General features: G+C 36.7%; 1 protein-coding gene across 12 annotated transcripts in view; it reads right to left on the reverse strand.

Moving 5' to 3' along the window:
- The window catches only part of FRYL (FRY like transcription coactivator), a 181,300-nt gene that overhangs the window by 77,257 nt on the left and 86,888 nt on the right, over nucleotides 1–17,155 (reverse strand). For all 12 annotated transcript variants that reach the window (XM_054823073.1, XM_054823072.1, XM_054823065.1 and 9 more), the window contains 8 exons: nucleotides 12,446–12,585; nucleotides 11,898–11,994; nucleotides 9,899–9,978; nucleotides 9,320–9,400; nucleotides 8,727–8,895; nucleotides 7,565–7,657; nucleotides 4,419–4,517; nucleotides 2,817–2,918 (listed from right to left, as the gene is read on the reverse strand). In XM_054823073.1, coding sequence (XP_054679048.1) covers nucleotides 2,817–2,918; nucleotides 4,419–4,517; nucleotides 7,565–7,657; nucleotides 8,727–8,895; nucleotides 9,320–9,400; nucleotides 9,899–9,978; nucleotides 11,898–11,994; nucleotides 12,446–12,585 — 861 coding nt within the window. The remainder of the gene's footprint in view (nucleotides 1–2,816; nucleotides 2,919–4,418; nucleotides 4,518–7,564; nucleotides 7,658–8,726; nucleotides 8,896–9,319; nucleotides 9,401–9,898; nucleotides 9,979–11,897; nucleotides 11,995–12,445; nucleotides 12,586–17,155) is intronic.

Consider the following 17,155-nt stretch of genomic DNA (forward strand, 5'->3'; position numbering starts at 1 on the left):
TGGGAGGCACATGCATGTTAGATGAAAAAAAGCACAAAACCAACAGATAGCTGTCTAGTAAGGACTCTATTCAGTAGAAATACAGATTTTGCTGTAGTGGCAGAAAATGTTCCTCCAACTTTCAAGCTTTTGTGGTAAGACACACTAAGGTTAAACTGTGGGAAAAAAAAAAAAAATCTTTTCCACCCAACAGTGGTGCAGAATGATAGACATTTTTCTCTCCTGTTTCAGCGGCTTGCTTAAATGTTCCTCTTCTCGGAAGAGGTGGCAAGGACACCACGACAACTCAGTATCATCCGAGAATCTGTCAGCTTTCTGATAAACCTGCTAAAATTAGTCTATCTAAATACTAGTCAAAAAGCGAGCAAAATGTTTTACAATACTGACCCAGTGTTATTGTCTGCTGAACAAATTCAGAATTTTGCCTACGCTACAGTGTGTAAAGAAATGCCCTGCTGGGCTCAATGCTGAAACAGCATCCCAACCGCTTTGTGGAACAAGGCCAGCTATACGCATGCCAAGAGAAACCCTTTGGTACACTCCAGGTCTAAACTGACTCCTACAACTCACTTATCTGCTATTTGCATTGATCCAGACCCAGAGCTATTTAATCCTTTCTCATAGCAGTGGCAGCAGGAAAGAAAAAAGAAAAAAACCCCAAACCTAGGCTTCCTCCTTTCAACAAGGCTAGGATGTTTTCCCCATACAATATGCCCGCCTGCTTTGAGGATAACTAAAAGTAGCGTGCACTGAACCCAGTACAAAGAGTTTACAAGGGCCATAAATATTACTAATATTGGATCAGGATTCAGAGCGCTCTCAGGAGCACGATCACATACAACGTAGCACTGAAACACTGCAGGGTGAAGGAGGGTATGAACATACTATACATCAGGTACTATGGAGCAACTGCGAAGATGTGAGCTTTTGCACCATGGCAAAATGGGAAATTGCTTATTTCTGCCGTCAAAGTGTGACCACGTGGTGTTTATTGCTAGGTAAGAGTTTGCACTGGGCAATCACCAGGAATAAACTGAGCACCGTGAATCCATGACCTACACTACCTTTCCAGGACTTGCTAACGGGCCTGTACTCTTCATAGAAAATCTCTGTTACAGAGTCTAGGTATTGTTATTATCTCAATTGTTAATTTTAAGTAACATGGTAGGGGTGTATGAACATTTTCAGTATTCCCAAAATTACTTGATTAAATAACAAAGACACTAGAGAGAATGGATTTGGAATCCTTATTGCATTTTACATATTTAAGTAACCGCAAAAAAATAACTTTAGTCATTAGGAAATCAGGAAATAAAATGGGGAAGGGGAAATCTAAAAGACTAAACTGCTATGAAATTCAGATTTCTAAATTAATGAGATTACTTATTACAGACTGCATGCATTTAATTAGCTTCAGAAAAAAAGGAACACATTCATTCATAAAACACATGAGGACAGTGGGGGTGTATTTTTCAAGATTAAACTCAACAATGTTTCTGAACAAGCTAGGCTCCCAAAATAACAATAGTATTCGGTGGGCCAAGTTAAACCAAGCCATAAAATACCCTAAATAACTCGTTGATGGCACAGCATCAGAAGACTGCAAATTCTGAGTTGCGGAAATTCATATGTAGAATTTCTGCTGAATAGAGCCTTACAGTAAATGTGTTAAGCTGTTAGTGGTTAACAAAACTAAGTAAAATATAAAATGCATGCTCAGCAACTACCAGTTAAACTGACTGGCATTTATAGTTTTAATACATCCATTATCAGCAATGGACATTATGCCAGAAAAAAGCAACTCCTAGATTGTAAGAATTTTTTTAAAAGCTTGAAAAACAAAAGCAAAAGCAGCCTCCATAAGCAAAATAAACAACAAAACAAAAATAAAGGCAAATATTGCAAAAGAACTGCAAATGTTAGATGAAAAATATACAAAAACCCAACAAGCAACAGAAAAGTGTGAAAGATGTCATGAAAACAAAATGACCCTTAAAAAACAATCCAAGCAGCTAAACCTGTTTCCTCCTGACTTCATGATGGTTTACGTATTTTACTAATAAGCTTTGGAATTGTCACTCATACCTAACCAGAATGAATATTGTAAAGGTGGATCAAGGAACTTATTAAAATTATCAAAATCAATACATTAGGCAAAATCATGAATTATATTAATCAAAATTAAGGAAAGAACATGTACAACAATTAATGCTACAAGAAATTCACTACAACAAATCCCCAGTTTCTACGTATCATGATCTCTTTGTCAATCAACTCATGTTTACAGTCCTATCAACTGAAGCTATGAGTTAAAGGGACACTGTAATTTTTACTTGGAAAATATATATCACAGGCTGTAGATAAAATCTCTTTCCTGGACCCCCAATTCATTTTCTGTTCCTTCAACAAGTGAACAAGAGAGAGAACTTTTGCAATTACTATACATTCTACTTAGAGGAGTGGACGAGCCACTTATTTTCTCACATATAATTTGCACATGAAGAATTATAGTTTGTACTTTCTCTGGCATAAATACCATTTAATTAGCAGATACTTCTCCTCCTGCAGATTTTACTCAATAAAACTGATGGTCCCCCAAGGGACGCACATCTATTTCCTGCATTACATAGCATCACAAAAACTTACTACTAAGTTTAATACTAATGGAGACTTCAGACATTTAATTTAAAAAAAAAATCACAGTGTCCTTTTAAACAGCAAAATATTCATTGTCGATTTGGCACAAGAATGCTGAGAACATATTGGAATAAATACTATTGATTTGCGATAGTTCCTGAATTGGAAAGAAGTCTTACCTTTAGATGTGACAAACAGTTCTGCAGGAAAACGTGCCAGTTATTTAAAAAAAACTGTTTCTGACTGACACACAACAGGCAGGTGATCAATGGATACAAAGCCTATGAGTAGGGGGGAAAAAGAATTGATCAAATTGCTCTTCGCAGACCTCCCCAAGTCTTATACATTGAGAATAAGACACACAGTCTGTTCTTGGCTCTCGCAGTTTTAGCATTGCACGCAGCCTTTCCCCTGCACTAGGGCACGCATGCCAGGCATGGTGTCCTGCGTATAACCTATGAGCTCATGGTGTAAGACCAGGGCAGCGGGACCACGGTGGTGCTCATCCCCTAGTAAGGTCTGATCTCAAAGACTGCGAGCAGATCTCACTCTTCCTACAAGATTCGCTCTTTCCCTGCAACCACATGATTCAATTCATGGGTTCCTACATGCTGGGAGAAGGAACTGCCTCCAAGAAGAATAGTCAAGGAAAACATCATTGATTCAGTAAAACCTGAGGCAGACTTTAGGTTGTCAGAAATGTTACTTCTCCTCAAGGTATACTTTTAATAAGGAATGAAGAACAATTTAATAAAGTCTGTGAATATGCAGACTAGCGTGACTTTGTTTTGCTTTAGTAACATAAGATTTGTTTAAATACCACATACTTTAACAGAATACATAATAGTGATTAATACCAAATCTGACTGCAGATTATCTTGTTATGGAGCAAAATTAAAGAATGAGCATGAATAGGTAAATTGTAAAGTTGATGTAACAATGTTTCTGACTTCATAAATGACATTGTGAATACTAACATCAACTACTTTACATTATTCTTATATAAGGAGTTTAACCATGTACAATGACATATGCTTTATATGCTCAGAAAGTAAAGCTCGTCACTAACATGAAAGTGAGGATAAATCATTTTCACTTCATTTGCATTTACTGAATATGCCAACTGTAATGCAAAATCTAGCTCTACATTTCCAGCAAAGTAAAGTGAATCAACTTGAAACACGACTGCTATGGTCATCAAGAATTACCAAACACTGCATTAATAAGAGATTTAAATCCTTGCTAAGATGCAGTCTTAGGGGAACAGTTAAGATGTGGTCTCAAGGGGAAATAAACCCACAGATATTTATATTCAAGAAAGATAACTTAAAATATTGGAAAAAAGAAAAACAAAATGTATGAGGAGGGGAGAAAATAGGCAGAGCAGGGCTATTAACAGGCTATTATTTTGCTGAAAAAATCTTGTCTGACACTTCTACCTTTTAATTAAACATAATTTAAATATACAGACTCCCTGAATGCAAGTTCTTTTTAGAAGAGACATTAGGTTAAATAACTCTGTGCTAACACCCACTGAAATAATAAAAAACGAGCATTGATTTCAAGACAATCTCACAAGTGAGATAACAGAGCATGTATCTTGCACAAAGAAACAAATCAAAATCAGAGCAAGTGTACATACACAGTGTAAATTTAATTATACTTGAACTGAGGAGTTAAGATTTAAATTAATAGAGCTGTTAGCTTTCCCTCATATAATGTACTAGCTTAAAAGTCTAAGATGAGCAAAATGGAGAAGTTGAAATATTTCTTTAAAATACCAGTGAATGCTTCTTTCTTGAACTCAATTCAAAGGTAGTCTGATAAAGCATCTCCACAAAATTTTTCAAACATGGCACATTCACTTCATTTTTAACAGCCTATTAAAAAAATACATACATAAATGGGTTTAAAACTTTATACAGAAGGCAATTTAAATGTACATTAAAATGTCCATGAATTCAAGAACATTCAAAAGTTAAATCTCACATTAAGTGAGTATTTGAGTGTATTTACTGGAAGTATAAACAGAAGATATCATGTCATACACTATACCCATACAGTTAAAAACACAAAACAAACCCAAAACCCATTAAAAAAATCCATGATTTTAAGAATGGGGCCTGCATTCCATACTTAAAGAAGAAAAAGTATTTGCCACCAACTAATAAATAAAAACTATGCTGAAACTCTTTAAAAGTACAATTTCAGATATTTAGAAAAATAATCCCCATAACTTTTTCCACTATTCCCCTCTTCAACACTACCCTTTTCTTTTACGTCCTCCAGTTCTGAAAACTGGAAACTTAGGAAATGATACACAGGATTACCAGCCAACCAACCACGTTGGTGGTCTTTGTTCAGCTTTCAGAATTAATGAAACAGATACATAGAACCCTACACCTTTTCTACCCACTCTGTCCCTGCATACAGGACAGACTTCCTTCCACAAACCAGGCAGCTACCTTCATCAAAACCTCTGCAAGTCTCTCCGGCTTCTCTCCGGATACCTGTGGTGATCTGTTTAAACATTATTCTCAACCTGCTGTTTTATATTGTGTTTCTGCTTTACTTATCAATTGGGGGGGGTGGGGGGTGGGTGGGTGTTGGGGTGTTGGAGAGGGGGTTGGCTTTTCTGGAAGAGATCCTCTATACTCATAATTTCCCTATAAGGTGATTGTTAGTTTTTATTATTCAAAATTAATAAAAGATATGTTATGTCCACCTTGCTAAGAACACTGAAAATATTCATAATGGGGAAGTATAAAAAATAATGTATAATCTCTCTGTAATGTGTACGAATCCAAAATGAAAAAACTGAGAAAATAATTATGTTTCAAATCACTTCCTACATACCCCCAAATTATTTATGTTTTGCTATTCTCAAGCTGTAAGTTGATGAGTACCCTGATAGCTCCACATGATATATTAGTCAGTTGTTGCCAGCACCACACTTGCTTTGGGATATAACCTTGGGCTTACAGATCAGCCTTAACTTCCCCATTGTAAAATATGCTGTCATCCGTCATACCTGCAGGGTCCAAATCAGGTCATATTTTTAAAAATGCCTGAATGACTAAGGAAGAGAATGACATTAAAGAAGTCACAATGCCGAAACCCAACAGCTTCCTTGCTTAAGCAATTTTCTGTATCCAAGATACAGAAAAATCTAGATTCAGTTCCTTCATCTGCTTCAGGAAGATTCAAACGTCTCACATCTCACATCTTCCAAGAGAATGACTAACCCTCTCAACTGCATCTCAATCTGGGACGGGGTTCTTCGCTTCTACTTAAGAAGCTCCATTTGCATGGAATGATTAGAGACTCAATGAGTCAGAAGGAAAGATCAAGCCTCCCTCGCCAAGCGTTTAAAGCGCTGATTCAGGCTATGCTTGTAGGAAGCAATCCACACACCACCACACACGCTCTCTGCACAGCCGGTGTGCATGCCTGCGTGGTTACCACCAGATAGTCCCAATTCCCCAATGCTGCTTCTGCCTTGTTACTGTACATGCCGTTTTCACTATATTTAAATTGTGATTTTGCGAACTAATATTTGTGTTTACCTAAACGCTAAGTACTTTCACAATGCATTCCCACTCCAACTGCTGAGCAACTATGATGTTCAAAACGACAAATGCATTCACTTTGAAACAGGATATGTAATTTGTTTCTAGAAAAGTATAAATATGCCCACGTAAGATCAAGACTTCAGTCAATAAACAGCTACTACTAACACCACCTCTCTGTGGTCATGCCTTAAGAAGAAAGATTTTCTCCTTCTTAATTTTTTTTAAAAAACACCCAAGACTGAGACCAGGGAAGGGAGAGAAGCATTTCCCCATGGCTCAGGGCAAGGCAGACCATTTGAAAGAGGATGCAGAATTCTGAGACATTTAGCTTTTCCTACAAGCTTGCTTGGATGGGATCCCCAGCCAGCGTGCTAGTCTTTGTATATCCCATTCTACAAAATGGGATCTATATGTCTCAGTTCTCCATATATAGCAGGACATGCCCCTATAATTACGTGGAACATGGAGCCATGACCTGCCATTCTTCAGGACAGCATGTTCAACACACTGTGGCCTAGCATTTGCTAATACAACCATCATTTGAGACAACAGTGACAGCAAGTATCCATCTTACTACAAGGAAATTTTCTGAGCTTGTGGTGAGTGGTCAATTCGAGGTTGAGCTGCCATAACTTCTTGTTGACCTGTTGACCAAGGTTTACACAACTGAGTGAAGCGGCCTGGGAGGAAGGGGGAGAGCCTGTCCTGACCGAAAGCATTCTCACAAGCAGCATTACAGGCACTGTACGTCCAACACTGTGATGACATCGAGGTTTTTTATTTGTTCGTGGCTGCTGAGTAAAATTTCTGGCTTTAGATTTAAAACACGTACAGGAGATGATTGACTGCTCTTCCACTTCAGGGATTGCATCTAGTGGACACTCACCTCTACGAACAATTTTTATTTAATTAGCCACAACCTACATTCTTCCTTCTTGCATAGGAGTTCACACTCTCCCTATCAGACTGTAAAAATGTTACATATCTCAGTTTATTCTAGAAAGAACTTAACAAGTTTCAGCTAATAAAGAAAAGTCAAAGGAACTTTTGTGTAAACAAATATTAAAACAAGTAAATTTCAAATTTTTAGAGCAAGTGTAAGATTACACAGTGCGCTGGGGACAAAAGGCTCTAGAAAACAGACAATTTAAGAAGTTCTGAAAAAAAGGTTGAAAACTAGCTAATCACACTGACACATTTCCCTTTAAAAGGTTATGTAGGTGCTCATAATTTACTTACATCTTTTTGAATCTGTAAAAATGTAATAGTATGAGCATTAATGGAAGCAATTTTAACAATGAGAGCCTAAATGAAAGTGAGGGAAATAGTGGGGGAAAAAAAATAAAAATACTTACAGCAGCCACAGGGATGAGAATTTCCACAAACAAACCAGCAAGTGCATGTTTTATATCTTTATCTTTTACTTCCAGGAAGTATTGAGCACATTCCTTAGTAAGGAAGCATTAGAAAAATACTTAGAAAAAAGACGACAAATGTCACTATGCAATAAAAACTACTAGCAATATCACACTGAATTTAAAACGTGCAATGTGTTTAAGTTAGTCTTATATTCCCTGATGATATCAACATCACAAAACATTAGAAACTTTGAAGCCTGTTTCCCCAGCAATTACAAAGAAATTGAAAGAACATTTGTAATACCAGATAGCTATTTAGTTTCTACCCAGAATATAGAGTACTCAGAATATAAAAGACCATAAATATGCACATTTTTTTTAGATTATTCTGAAGTTTTAGAAAATTAAACACTTATCTCTATTGAAATTATCAGAAAATACCGATTTTTTTTATATACTCATTTTCATTTTCAAGATTACTTTTATGCACAGAAAATTTTACAGAGAAATAAATAATCCATACACCTGTATGCAGTATATACGGTGTATACACTCCACTATACTTAACTGACCACTCGGGACACCATTTAAAGCCCCTATGTGTATGTTAGTTTTTTCAAGACTGAGATCAATGTCAATGGCTGTTAAATAACTCTAATAAAATTTATGACCAAGTTGCAATAACTTCAGTTACTGTGGAATGGATGAGTTAAGACAATTTTTAATCCACAATCAAGAGAAGCAAACAATTAGATTTTAAGTCTCTCTGAAAATTAACTGAAGAGTTTTTTTAAACAAAAGTGTTTCTTGACACCTAGGCTGTTAAAGATGTATCAAGTAACTTTTTTTTTAACTTGCTGCTTTCATAAAGAAAGAAAATTATTTGATTGCTACCCATTTTCATTTAGTCTTAAATAAATTCATGTATTACAGGTTTGTCACATTACTGAGACAATTGAGAATGGGTTCTCATTATGCTAGGTACTCACGAACTACAGAGAAAAAAATGATTCATACCTCTGAGAACTCAGGAACTAAACAGAAAAGGATGAAGGATGACACACAAGTAGAGTGAGCGACTGATCACAGCAAGCATCATTGTAGCTTCATGACTTAATCAAAACTGTGCTCATTTCAATTTTCTGTAATATTCATTTACCTGCATGAACTGAAAGGATGCTTCAAAATCCTCCACGGGATACATCTTTACTCGAAAAAACTTCATTCCCATAATCAAACTGATGATACTTTGTACTACATGAGGACTCTGTTCTTTTTGTCTCAGTTCCTTTAATTCAGTGACGAACTTCTTCCTAACAGCTTGAAACCTGAACAAGGGATATAGATGGCAGTTATTTGCATTCTTAGTTACTTTTACATGATGTCTGTAATTTTGAACCAATTTCTTTAGTCTGTTAATGATAACAGCACTTACAGTACAAGGAACACAAGCAAGATGAATCCTGATACTTAAAATCTAGGCATTTAAGAGTACCTAGGATGATCAGCACATTAGAATATGCTCATTAACTGAACAACAACTATTGACTGATACCAGGCCTCCTTGCCCTGCACCTACAAGTTGACAGCAAAGCAATTCAATATTGTACTAAACATGCCAGACTACACCTGACTTCACTTGACACTTAAGGGATTAGTTACTGGGGTCATTAATTAATGCTGCTGTATTAAATAGTCTCTAAGTCAACTCATTTTTCCCCAAATGCAAGAAAAGTCAGAGACTGAACTTACTTTGATTGAGCAAGAACCCCTGTCACTTCTGCGTATAAGTCTGCAATAATATGCACGTTCCCAGTGTTGGTTCCTGAATACCTAAAGAGAAAAAAAAAAAAAAGAAAAAAAGAAGAAAAAAAGGTGTTAAATATAACTTTGCTCTTCTAAACTCCAAACATGTTCTCAATTACAAAAAAAAGTTTGTTCCATACCAATGTGGACTATTACCATAAAACCAATGAAAGTCAAGCATAAAATGCATGGTTGATATTTAAAGTGATGTAGTTTAATTGAGCGGACATTAAGAGACATATTCTGCATAGGAAGTTTACGATAGTTATCTGAACTCAAACTTTTCTTATTCTGGCTAGCTAAGCAAATCATTCTGTATATTCGAAGCAAAATAAACTCAGCATTATATTGAACACAGCTGTGTTCTTTCAAGATAGGTTTTCAGTTTAAAGATATCAATCAGTGTTCATTATCAAGTGTTGTCACCAACATGTTACATGTGAGGCAAAGAAGAAACAATCACAACAATCAAGTACAGGCTGGTAATACACACAAAATATTTTAAAGTACACAAGTGAAACTTACCCTTCCTTATGTTTAAAGTGCTTAAAAGCCAAGTTTAGAACTTCATGTACTAAAGGATCTGGCACTGGATGAACAGGTATCTGAAATGCAGATATCATTTATATGTATGTAACTATGCATGTATACATACACACGTGTCTGTATGAAGTAAATAAACAGTACTGTGAGATGCCCTGCAGAAATCTCTCCCAACACTGTCAAAGGACACATCCTTTGTTGGCATATGATATCAAGTTAATTCTGCAATATATGAACATTTACACAACCTGTATTGACATTCTCTTAAATTATTTTGCATACTGGCTTCTAGGGAATAAATTAATAATAAAAGAAACAACAGTAATATAAATGCCATGAATTGGTCATCAAAATTTATCAGACTGTTAAACATGCATCCTTCTACCTTGTGTGGTGTTACTATTACAGATTTAACCTCAAAATGCAATCCGCCTAAATATAAAGCAAGTCAAAAACAAAAAATAAGAATGCAGAAGAGATTATCATCTCTATTTCAGACTTTCACAAATGAAAGCAGTCAAAACACATAAAAATCTTCCTAGCAACAAGTAACAATTTGGTGAGAAACTAAAACCAAGCAGTGTTTAGAAGGCCCTTTTTAACTGAGGTTTTCTTTGACATCATTGCTTTTCTCAGGTTTAAAAGAAAATATTTGCTTAAAAATCAAATGTATTCTTTAAAAAAAAGCACTATATATAATTATGAAGTCATATAATCTTTAAAATTTAAAAGGAATTTAGGTTGGGACTAGGATAACCCTACTAAATATTACTGCTTAAGAGTGATTAAGATTTTCACTAAAATATATTACAAGAAGAGATTACTGTCTTGTCTACAGAAAGTGCAGCACTTGCTGCTTGAGAACTTCATACTCTTCTGCATCAAGAAAGCTATTTGTCCAATAACTTCCAGTTACTGGAACTGGCTATTTACATGCATATTCATACAATGAGTAACATGTAGTCATTTAAGCAAAAAACTTTTGCTCCTACATAGGTCATGTCTGTCACCCGCTCTCCAGTTGCTCTGTGCACATTATAGAAAGGGCTGGATCATACCCTTTGCACCCTCTAAAACCAGTTTCTAAGAATTAAACAATGATAGGGTTCCCAGGAAGACAGATGTAACACGAATGTAAATACGTTTATTGATAAAAAGCCATCCTTTCTGCGCTCTGTTTGTGCCTAATTGCAGGCTGGTCAGTGGTGTCTCAGAGGGGGATAGGCAGCTCTTTTGTTTTACTGTTTTCATTTTTCCCTGTATCACAAACATGCCATACACAACCACATAAACATAAATCGCCTACAAATTATTTGCAAATTAAACCATAGTTCTTGCTTTTCTTAGTACAGAAAGCCATTTAATTTTCATGTATCTATACATAAAACACATAAATTACTTAAGTATTTGAAACATGAAGTTTGCTCAAGTTTGCTTCATGTTTCAAACCCTTTCTTACAGTAATCTTTCGCTTCTGTCAAAAAATTCAAGAAATAAATGCCACTGCTTGAAGCCAAACTCTATGCTCTTGTCCATATACCAAAGCAAACTTTGCATTAACAGAAATTGTGCATGTGACATCATCTAGTACCACACTACAAGGCAAAATTACATACACTTTCTAATTATTTAAGTGACATTTTAATCTTGTCATTCAATGATTTCACATTGTATTTCAAAAGTGTTTAAGCAGACAAAAGGTACTGAATATAAATAAAATGTTATTTTTTACAGTTTTGCTTTTTGCAGTACCTCAGCAGCTTTGACTTAGTGGATCCAAGACACATGAACTAAGACAATGCAAGCATGTAAAGAAAAGATAGGAGAGGCCAAAGGCTTTACGCAAGCTGTATAATTACAGCTTTGCATATGCTCATCGTATATATGCTCCAGTTTTTAATCTAAAAATTTAAAGATGATGATCAAAACTGACATTAAAACCAAAAGATTGAAAGAAGTTTGTCAAAGCAAAAGATCTTACCTGTTTTAGAACCTCTATTAAAACTAAACAAAAAATGAAATCTACAGCTAAGTCCCTCCTTTCAAGTAGATAATCTCTTTCACGTTGTTGGTCATCCCTAAAATAAGAAATCAAGAACACACGTATCATACACAAGACTGAACGCAAATATTGCGGAGAAGGAGTATACATGTCTTTCACGCAATCATTGTTACACGTGTGTAGAAAATGGATGGTTAGAGAAACTTTGGGGTTTGATGCAGCACTGACATCCTGCCCACTCCTGAAAGGGTCTACCAAGAACCAAAACAATTCAAAAAGGGGACAAACTAGCTTGGAATTATCAGCATCTAACTTCCTTCTGTATATCAATCCCCAAATCATTAAGTCACTTCATGCAGATCATCTACACAAGTTAAATACACTACCTCAAAGAAGCCCACACTCCTCCTACACAGATTTAGGTCATGACAGATCCAAATACAAAATACTTGTCAAAAAATTACAAAGCATGCATTTTCTTACAAGAAAGCACACAAAACTCAGACTTTTGCAAGAAAAACTCTTACCCCTTTGATTTTGTGCTAGACCGGGGTCTATATTCATAAGATTCATCTTCTGTTCCATTTTGACGCCTGTACCAGTCAAACAAGGTGCGTAATAAGGAGGGGAGACAGTGCTCTGCTACTGAGCTCATAGAGCTTATCAACTGGAAAAAAAAAAAAAAAAAAAAGAAAAATAGTTTAGCATGATAAAGCAATCTAAAAATCCTAGAACTATGATCATTCTTTCAAATTGGTTTTAAATGTGAAAAACCATGTGTCATATAATTTTACAAAGTGGCAACTTTACGTAACGTTTTCACCTAGGAGAATTACTGTAAATATGACACACTAAGTCTATTATTATGATAAATTTAAGCAAAGTGTTCCAAAGTTCACGGGGATCACTGAACCCTAAATTTATACGGATAACCTATTAAAAAAAAAAAAAGAAAAATTGAGAAAACTGCTGTTTTAGCATGTCCCTGAATGTTGCCATATATATATATCTCTCTGAAGTATATGTACCTTTACATTACAAGTGAGAGGTAACCCTCCTAAACTGAGCAAGCATGTAACCTTCAAAACCATGTTTCTTTTGCTATTATACAAACAAAAATAAGAGCCTTTTAGATATTCTAATCTACTTTTAATACATTTGACTGGTCTAGATCTCAAGCTCTATGTACTTGCAACATAACTCCCCCATCTACTGCTCTCTTTTCAGAAAACCCATATGATTTGTAAACTTATCCGTGAAACTGTGGCAGTAGAAACGATTATAGAAGGAAGACTTTCACATGCCGTGAAACTTAAATTCTCTAGGCTTCCTTTAACCTAAACTTTAACAGAACTCATCAGTGTCCAAGCTCTGAGAGGAGAACGACTGGGGAAAGACAGCATAAAGCAGCTGGAAAGTCCGTGCCAGGAGGCAGCAGGGAGCAAGCCCATCCCCAAAGCACTGACTGGAAAAGGAGAGTTACCACGTTGCTCACTGATGCCATACATTAATTACCTCTTGCATCTTTCAAATAAAAGGTTTCAACAGAAGCCATCCTCATGCTGTAACTTATCTATTATTCACTGTTCCGGAAAACCAAGATAACATCAGTGCCATTATTTCTTTGTCCTCATTTGAAGCACCTTGGTTTTTCAGGTTTGGGGAAAGGACAGGGGCAGGTTAACCATATGGAAACCTCAGGAGGACCTCTTTCAGCCATCTGAATACTTTACTCAACTCGTTAACCAGTCAGCTATTCAAGTCACAAGAAATATGTAGTACTCTTGACTCTCTGAAAAATTGCTTTATTATATAAACAAGTGGAGAAACTTCCTCAAAATAAGTAAAATCATATTCTTATTCTGTAAGTTCATAAAATTTTAAATCCCAGTATACAATACAAACTACATATATTCCAAATCTGAACCGGAACTAGGTTTCATTAAGAAATTTTTACTAGAATGAGATTACTTTTTTCTTATTATTATTGTCTGTCAATAGAGCACTCACTAAAAAGGGATTCAGTAGAAAAACTAGGCACGCCTGCTGCAAGAGGGGCACACACATTGAGCTAACTGCACAAAAAGATGAAGGTAGTTATGGCAGGCAACACAAAACCATATGAAGCCTTTTTAACACGGAAAAGAAACAGAACCTAGAAATACTCTTTAGGCTTGCTATAATGCCTTGCATCTCAGAACAAAGGCTAAATTTTGAGAAAACCTTCACTCTTAAACACACTGAAATCTTTATGACTTGCTTTGGAAACCGAGTATGTTGTACGCCTGTTCCTTGTGCACCGATATCCATACAAAACAAATACCCAGTCAACCAACCAACATGCGTACACAAACAACTTTGAGAAGTGGGCGGTAAAAACCAGCTCAATTTTACCACTGTAAAGTTCCATTGTGATTTGAAATGAAGCAGTGCACGATGAAAAGGAAGATGTACAAATTAAGATGTTGCTCAAGAGAATTTTCTGATGTGGCAGTGGCCTGACAAACTTCCTTGGAAAAAAAGCAATAGTGAAAATTTGTGAAGAGGGAGAGTAGAAGAAGAAAGAAAAACTACGAGGAAATTTTAGACACTTGTGGGCTACTATTAAAATTATAATCCTTCAGTAAGAGGAAGCATCAGAAAAAAAGAACTCAAAAGATTCATTTGTATTGTTAAAGCTTCAAAAAATCTTCATTGAGATTTCATGTGCAAGAAATGCCTGTTGCTTGCATCAGCTTGGGGTTCTCAAACATCTCTGTTGACCTTACTTCAGCCACGAGCAGAGATCACAAATTAAAAGCATTAGTGTATTTTGGGAAAAAAAAGAGATTCAGAAAGCAGAAAGAACAAAATCCCCTCATGAGTTACTAAATTGAAGGTATTAGACTTAACATAAAAGCATCAATGTAAATGGTAATCCTTAGAGTGAAAGCTAAAGCTAAACTTGATGAAGAGGGGACCTATCACCAACCACAGCAATTCAAAACGTGTTTTGCCTTCAGAATTTACTATCGTTTCCCATACCCCAAATAACCTTAACACTGGGGAAATACATTAATTTCTCTTACTCTAAAAATAATGGTATATCCAATACATATCCATGCAACAGGACAGGAACAGTTTAAGCCAACACTTAAGTTACCCTGTGCTGTCAATGTAAAATGACCACACAAAGCACTTCTACTACTCCTCTGCCTTCCTCTGAACTGATGGGTTTAGTAGTAGAAGAAAAAGAAGAAAGTTGTATTTTAAGCTTTACTAAATCTTTTCCTTAAGTTTTCCTGCAAGTTTCCCCAGTATATTAATACTACTACCATTCATAACCATTCTAGTAGTTAGGCAATTGACATCATCTTCCACAGAAACAAGCTGTTATCACATGCATTAAAAAAATCTGTCATTGGTAAAGTGCTAAATGCAGAAACTACTGGCATTATAAAGCATTTTCTTCTTGAAATGAAAAACCAGTTTTACATTAAAATTATTTATTTCCTGCCAAGTTTTGTATCCTTAATATTTTAATGTAAAGGCATGGGAATTATCAGGAAGATTAAATCTTTGCTCATATTACATAGCTGCTAAGCAGAACATGAGCTATACACTTATTCTTTTTATTTAAAATAATTATCATACTGGTTGGATACTAAATTCAAGATCATCTTATATAAAAATTCTAAGAAAACCCTTCTATTTTAGCATTAAATTATGCCTAGGTTGAAAGCAGCAATCCAGACAGAGATCCTATAATGCCCAAGAGGACAGGGCTGGACTAGTCATCGTGACGTATGCTTATATTCCTTGGAATGAAACAGCATAGTGTGCTCCAGTCTTAAAGGCCATAAAACATTGCTAACTGCTGCACTTAATATACCCAACAGCATACTGAAAGGTAAGGAGAGACACAGGCAAAATTATAGTAAGATGCTGGAGCCCAAATTCCAGCTATGGCCAAAATCCTGATCCTGAAAACATTTCTCAAGTTGTGCCTAATCACAAACAAGCCTGAATGTCTGAGACACGTTTGCTTTCAGCAAAGTCACTGAGATGGACAAGATATGCTTCTGCGTGATCATAAAGTTTTGGTGCCTTAGGACAAGAGTAGGAAATTGCCAAGTATGATTCCTACAACAAAAACAGAAGAAAAATACAAGCTATTTCAGTTTTGAGCTGTACAAGCAAAAAATATTTTAAGTAATGCAATATGTGCTCTATAAAAAAATTCCTCTCCAGTACCTTCTTGATGCACTGGGAATGACAAAGGGAAAGCACCGGTACTAAAATGCTCAAAATTTTATCAGTTTAGAAGTGTATCAACATAAAAATTTCCTTCTCATTTTCCAAAGTTTCATCTCTTTTAGCTAAATTTATGTTTTTGTTCAATTAAAACCTCACTGACAAATAAAAGAATTGTACTATTTGAAAATTTAAAACTATTGATTTTGCATTCTCAAATCTAATAGCAGCCCTCTTGGTCTGGTTATGTGTGTTGGGTTTGCACGGCAAGGATTTCGTAGCGGGGGGGCTACAGGGGTGGCTTCTGTGAGAAGTTGCTAGAATCTTCCCCCATGTCCAAAAGAGCCAACGCCAGCTGGCTCCAAGATGGACCTGCTGCTGGCCAAGGCCAAGCCCAGCAGCAATGCTGGTAGCTCCTCTGAGATAACATAGTTAAGGGGGGGGAAAAACATCAAGAGCAATTGTGGCCAGAGAGAGAAGTGAGAGTATGTGAGAGGAGCAACTCTGCAGACACCAAGGTCAGTGCAGCAGGAGGTGCTTCAGGCGCCAGAGCAGAGATTCTCCTGCAGCCTGTGGAGCAGACCATGGTGAGACAGGCTGTCCCCTTGCAGCCCATGGAGGTTAATGGTGGATATGCTCCACCTGCAGCCTGAGGAGTACCCCACGCCGGAGCAGGTAGATGCCCAAAGGGGGCTGTGACCCCATAGGAAGCCTGCACTGGAGGAGGCTCCCGGCAGGACAGACCTGTGGCCCTGTGGAGAGAGGAGCCCACAGTGGAGCACGTTTGCTGGCAGGACTTGTGACCCTGTGGGGGACCCACGTAGGAGCAGTCTGGTCCTGAAGGACTGCACCCCGTGGGAGACCCACATGCTGGAGCAGTTCTTGAAGAACTGCAGCCCCTGGGAAGGACTGACACTGGAGAAGTTCATGGAGGACTGTCTCCCATGGGAGGGACCCCACGCTAGAGCAGAGGAAGAGTGTGAGGAGTTCCTCCTCTGAGGAGG

Source organism: Grus americana, chromosome 4 (genome assembly GCF_028858705.1).
Source record: "Grus americana isolate bGruAme1 chromosome 4, bGruAme1.mat, whole genome shotgun sequence".
NCBI lineage: Eukaryota > Metazoa > Chordata > Aves > Gruiformes > Gruidae > Grus > Grus americana.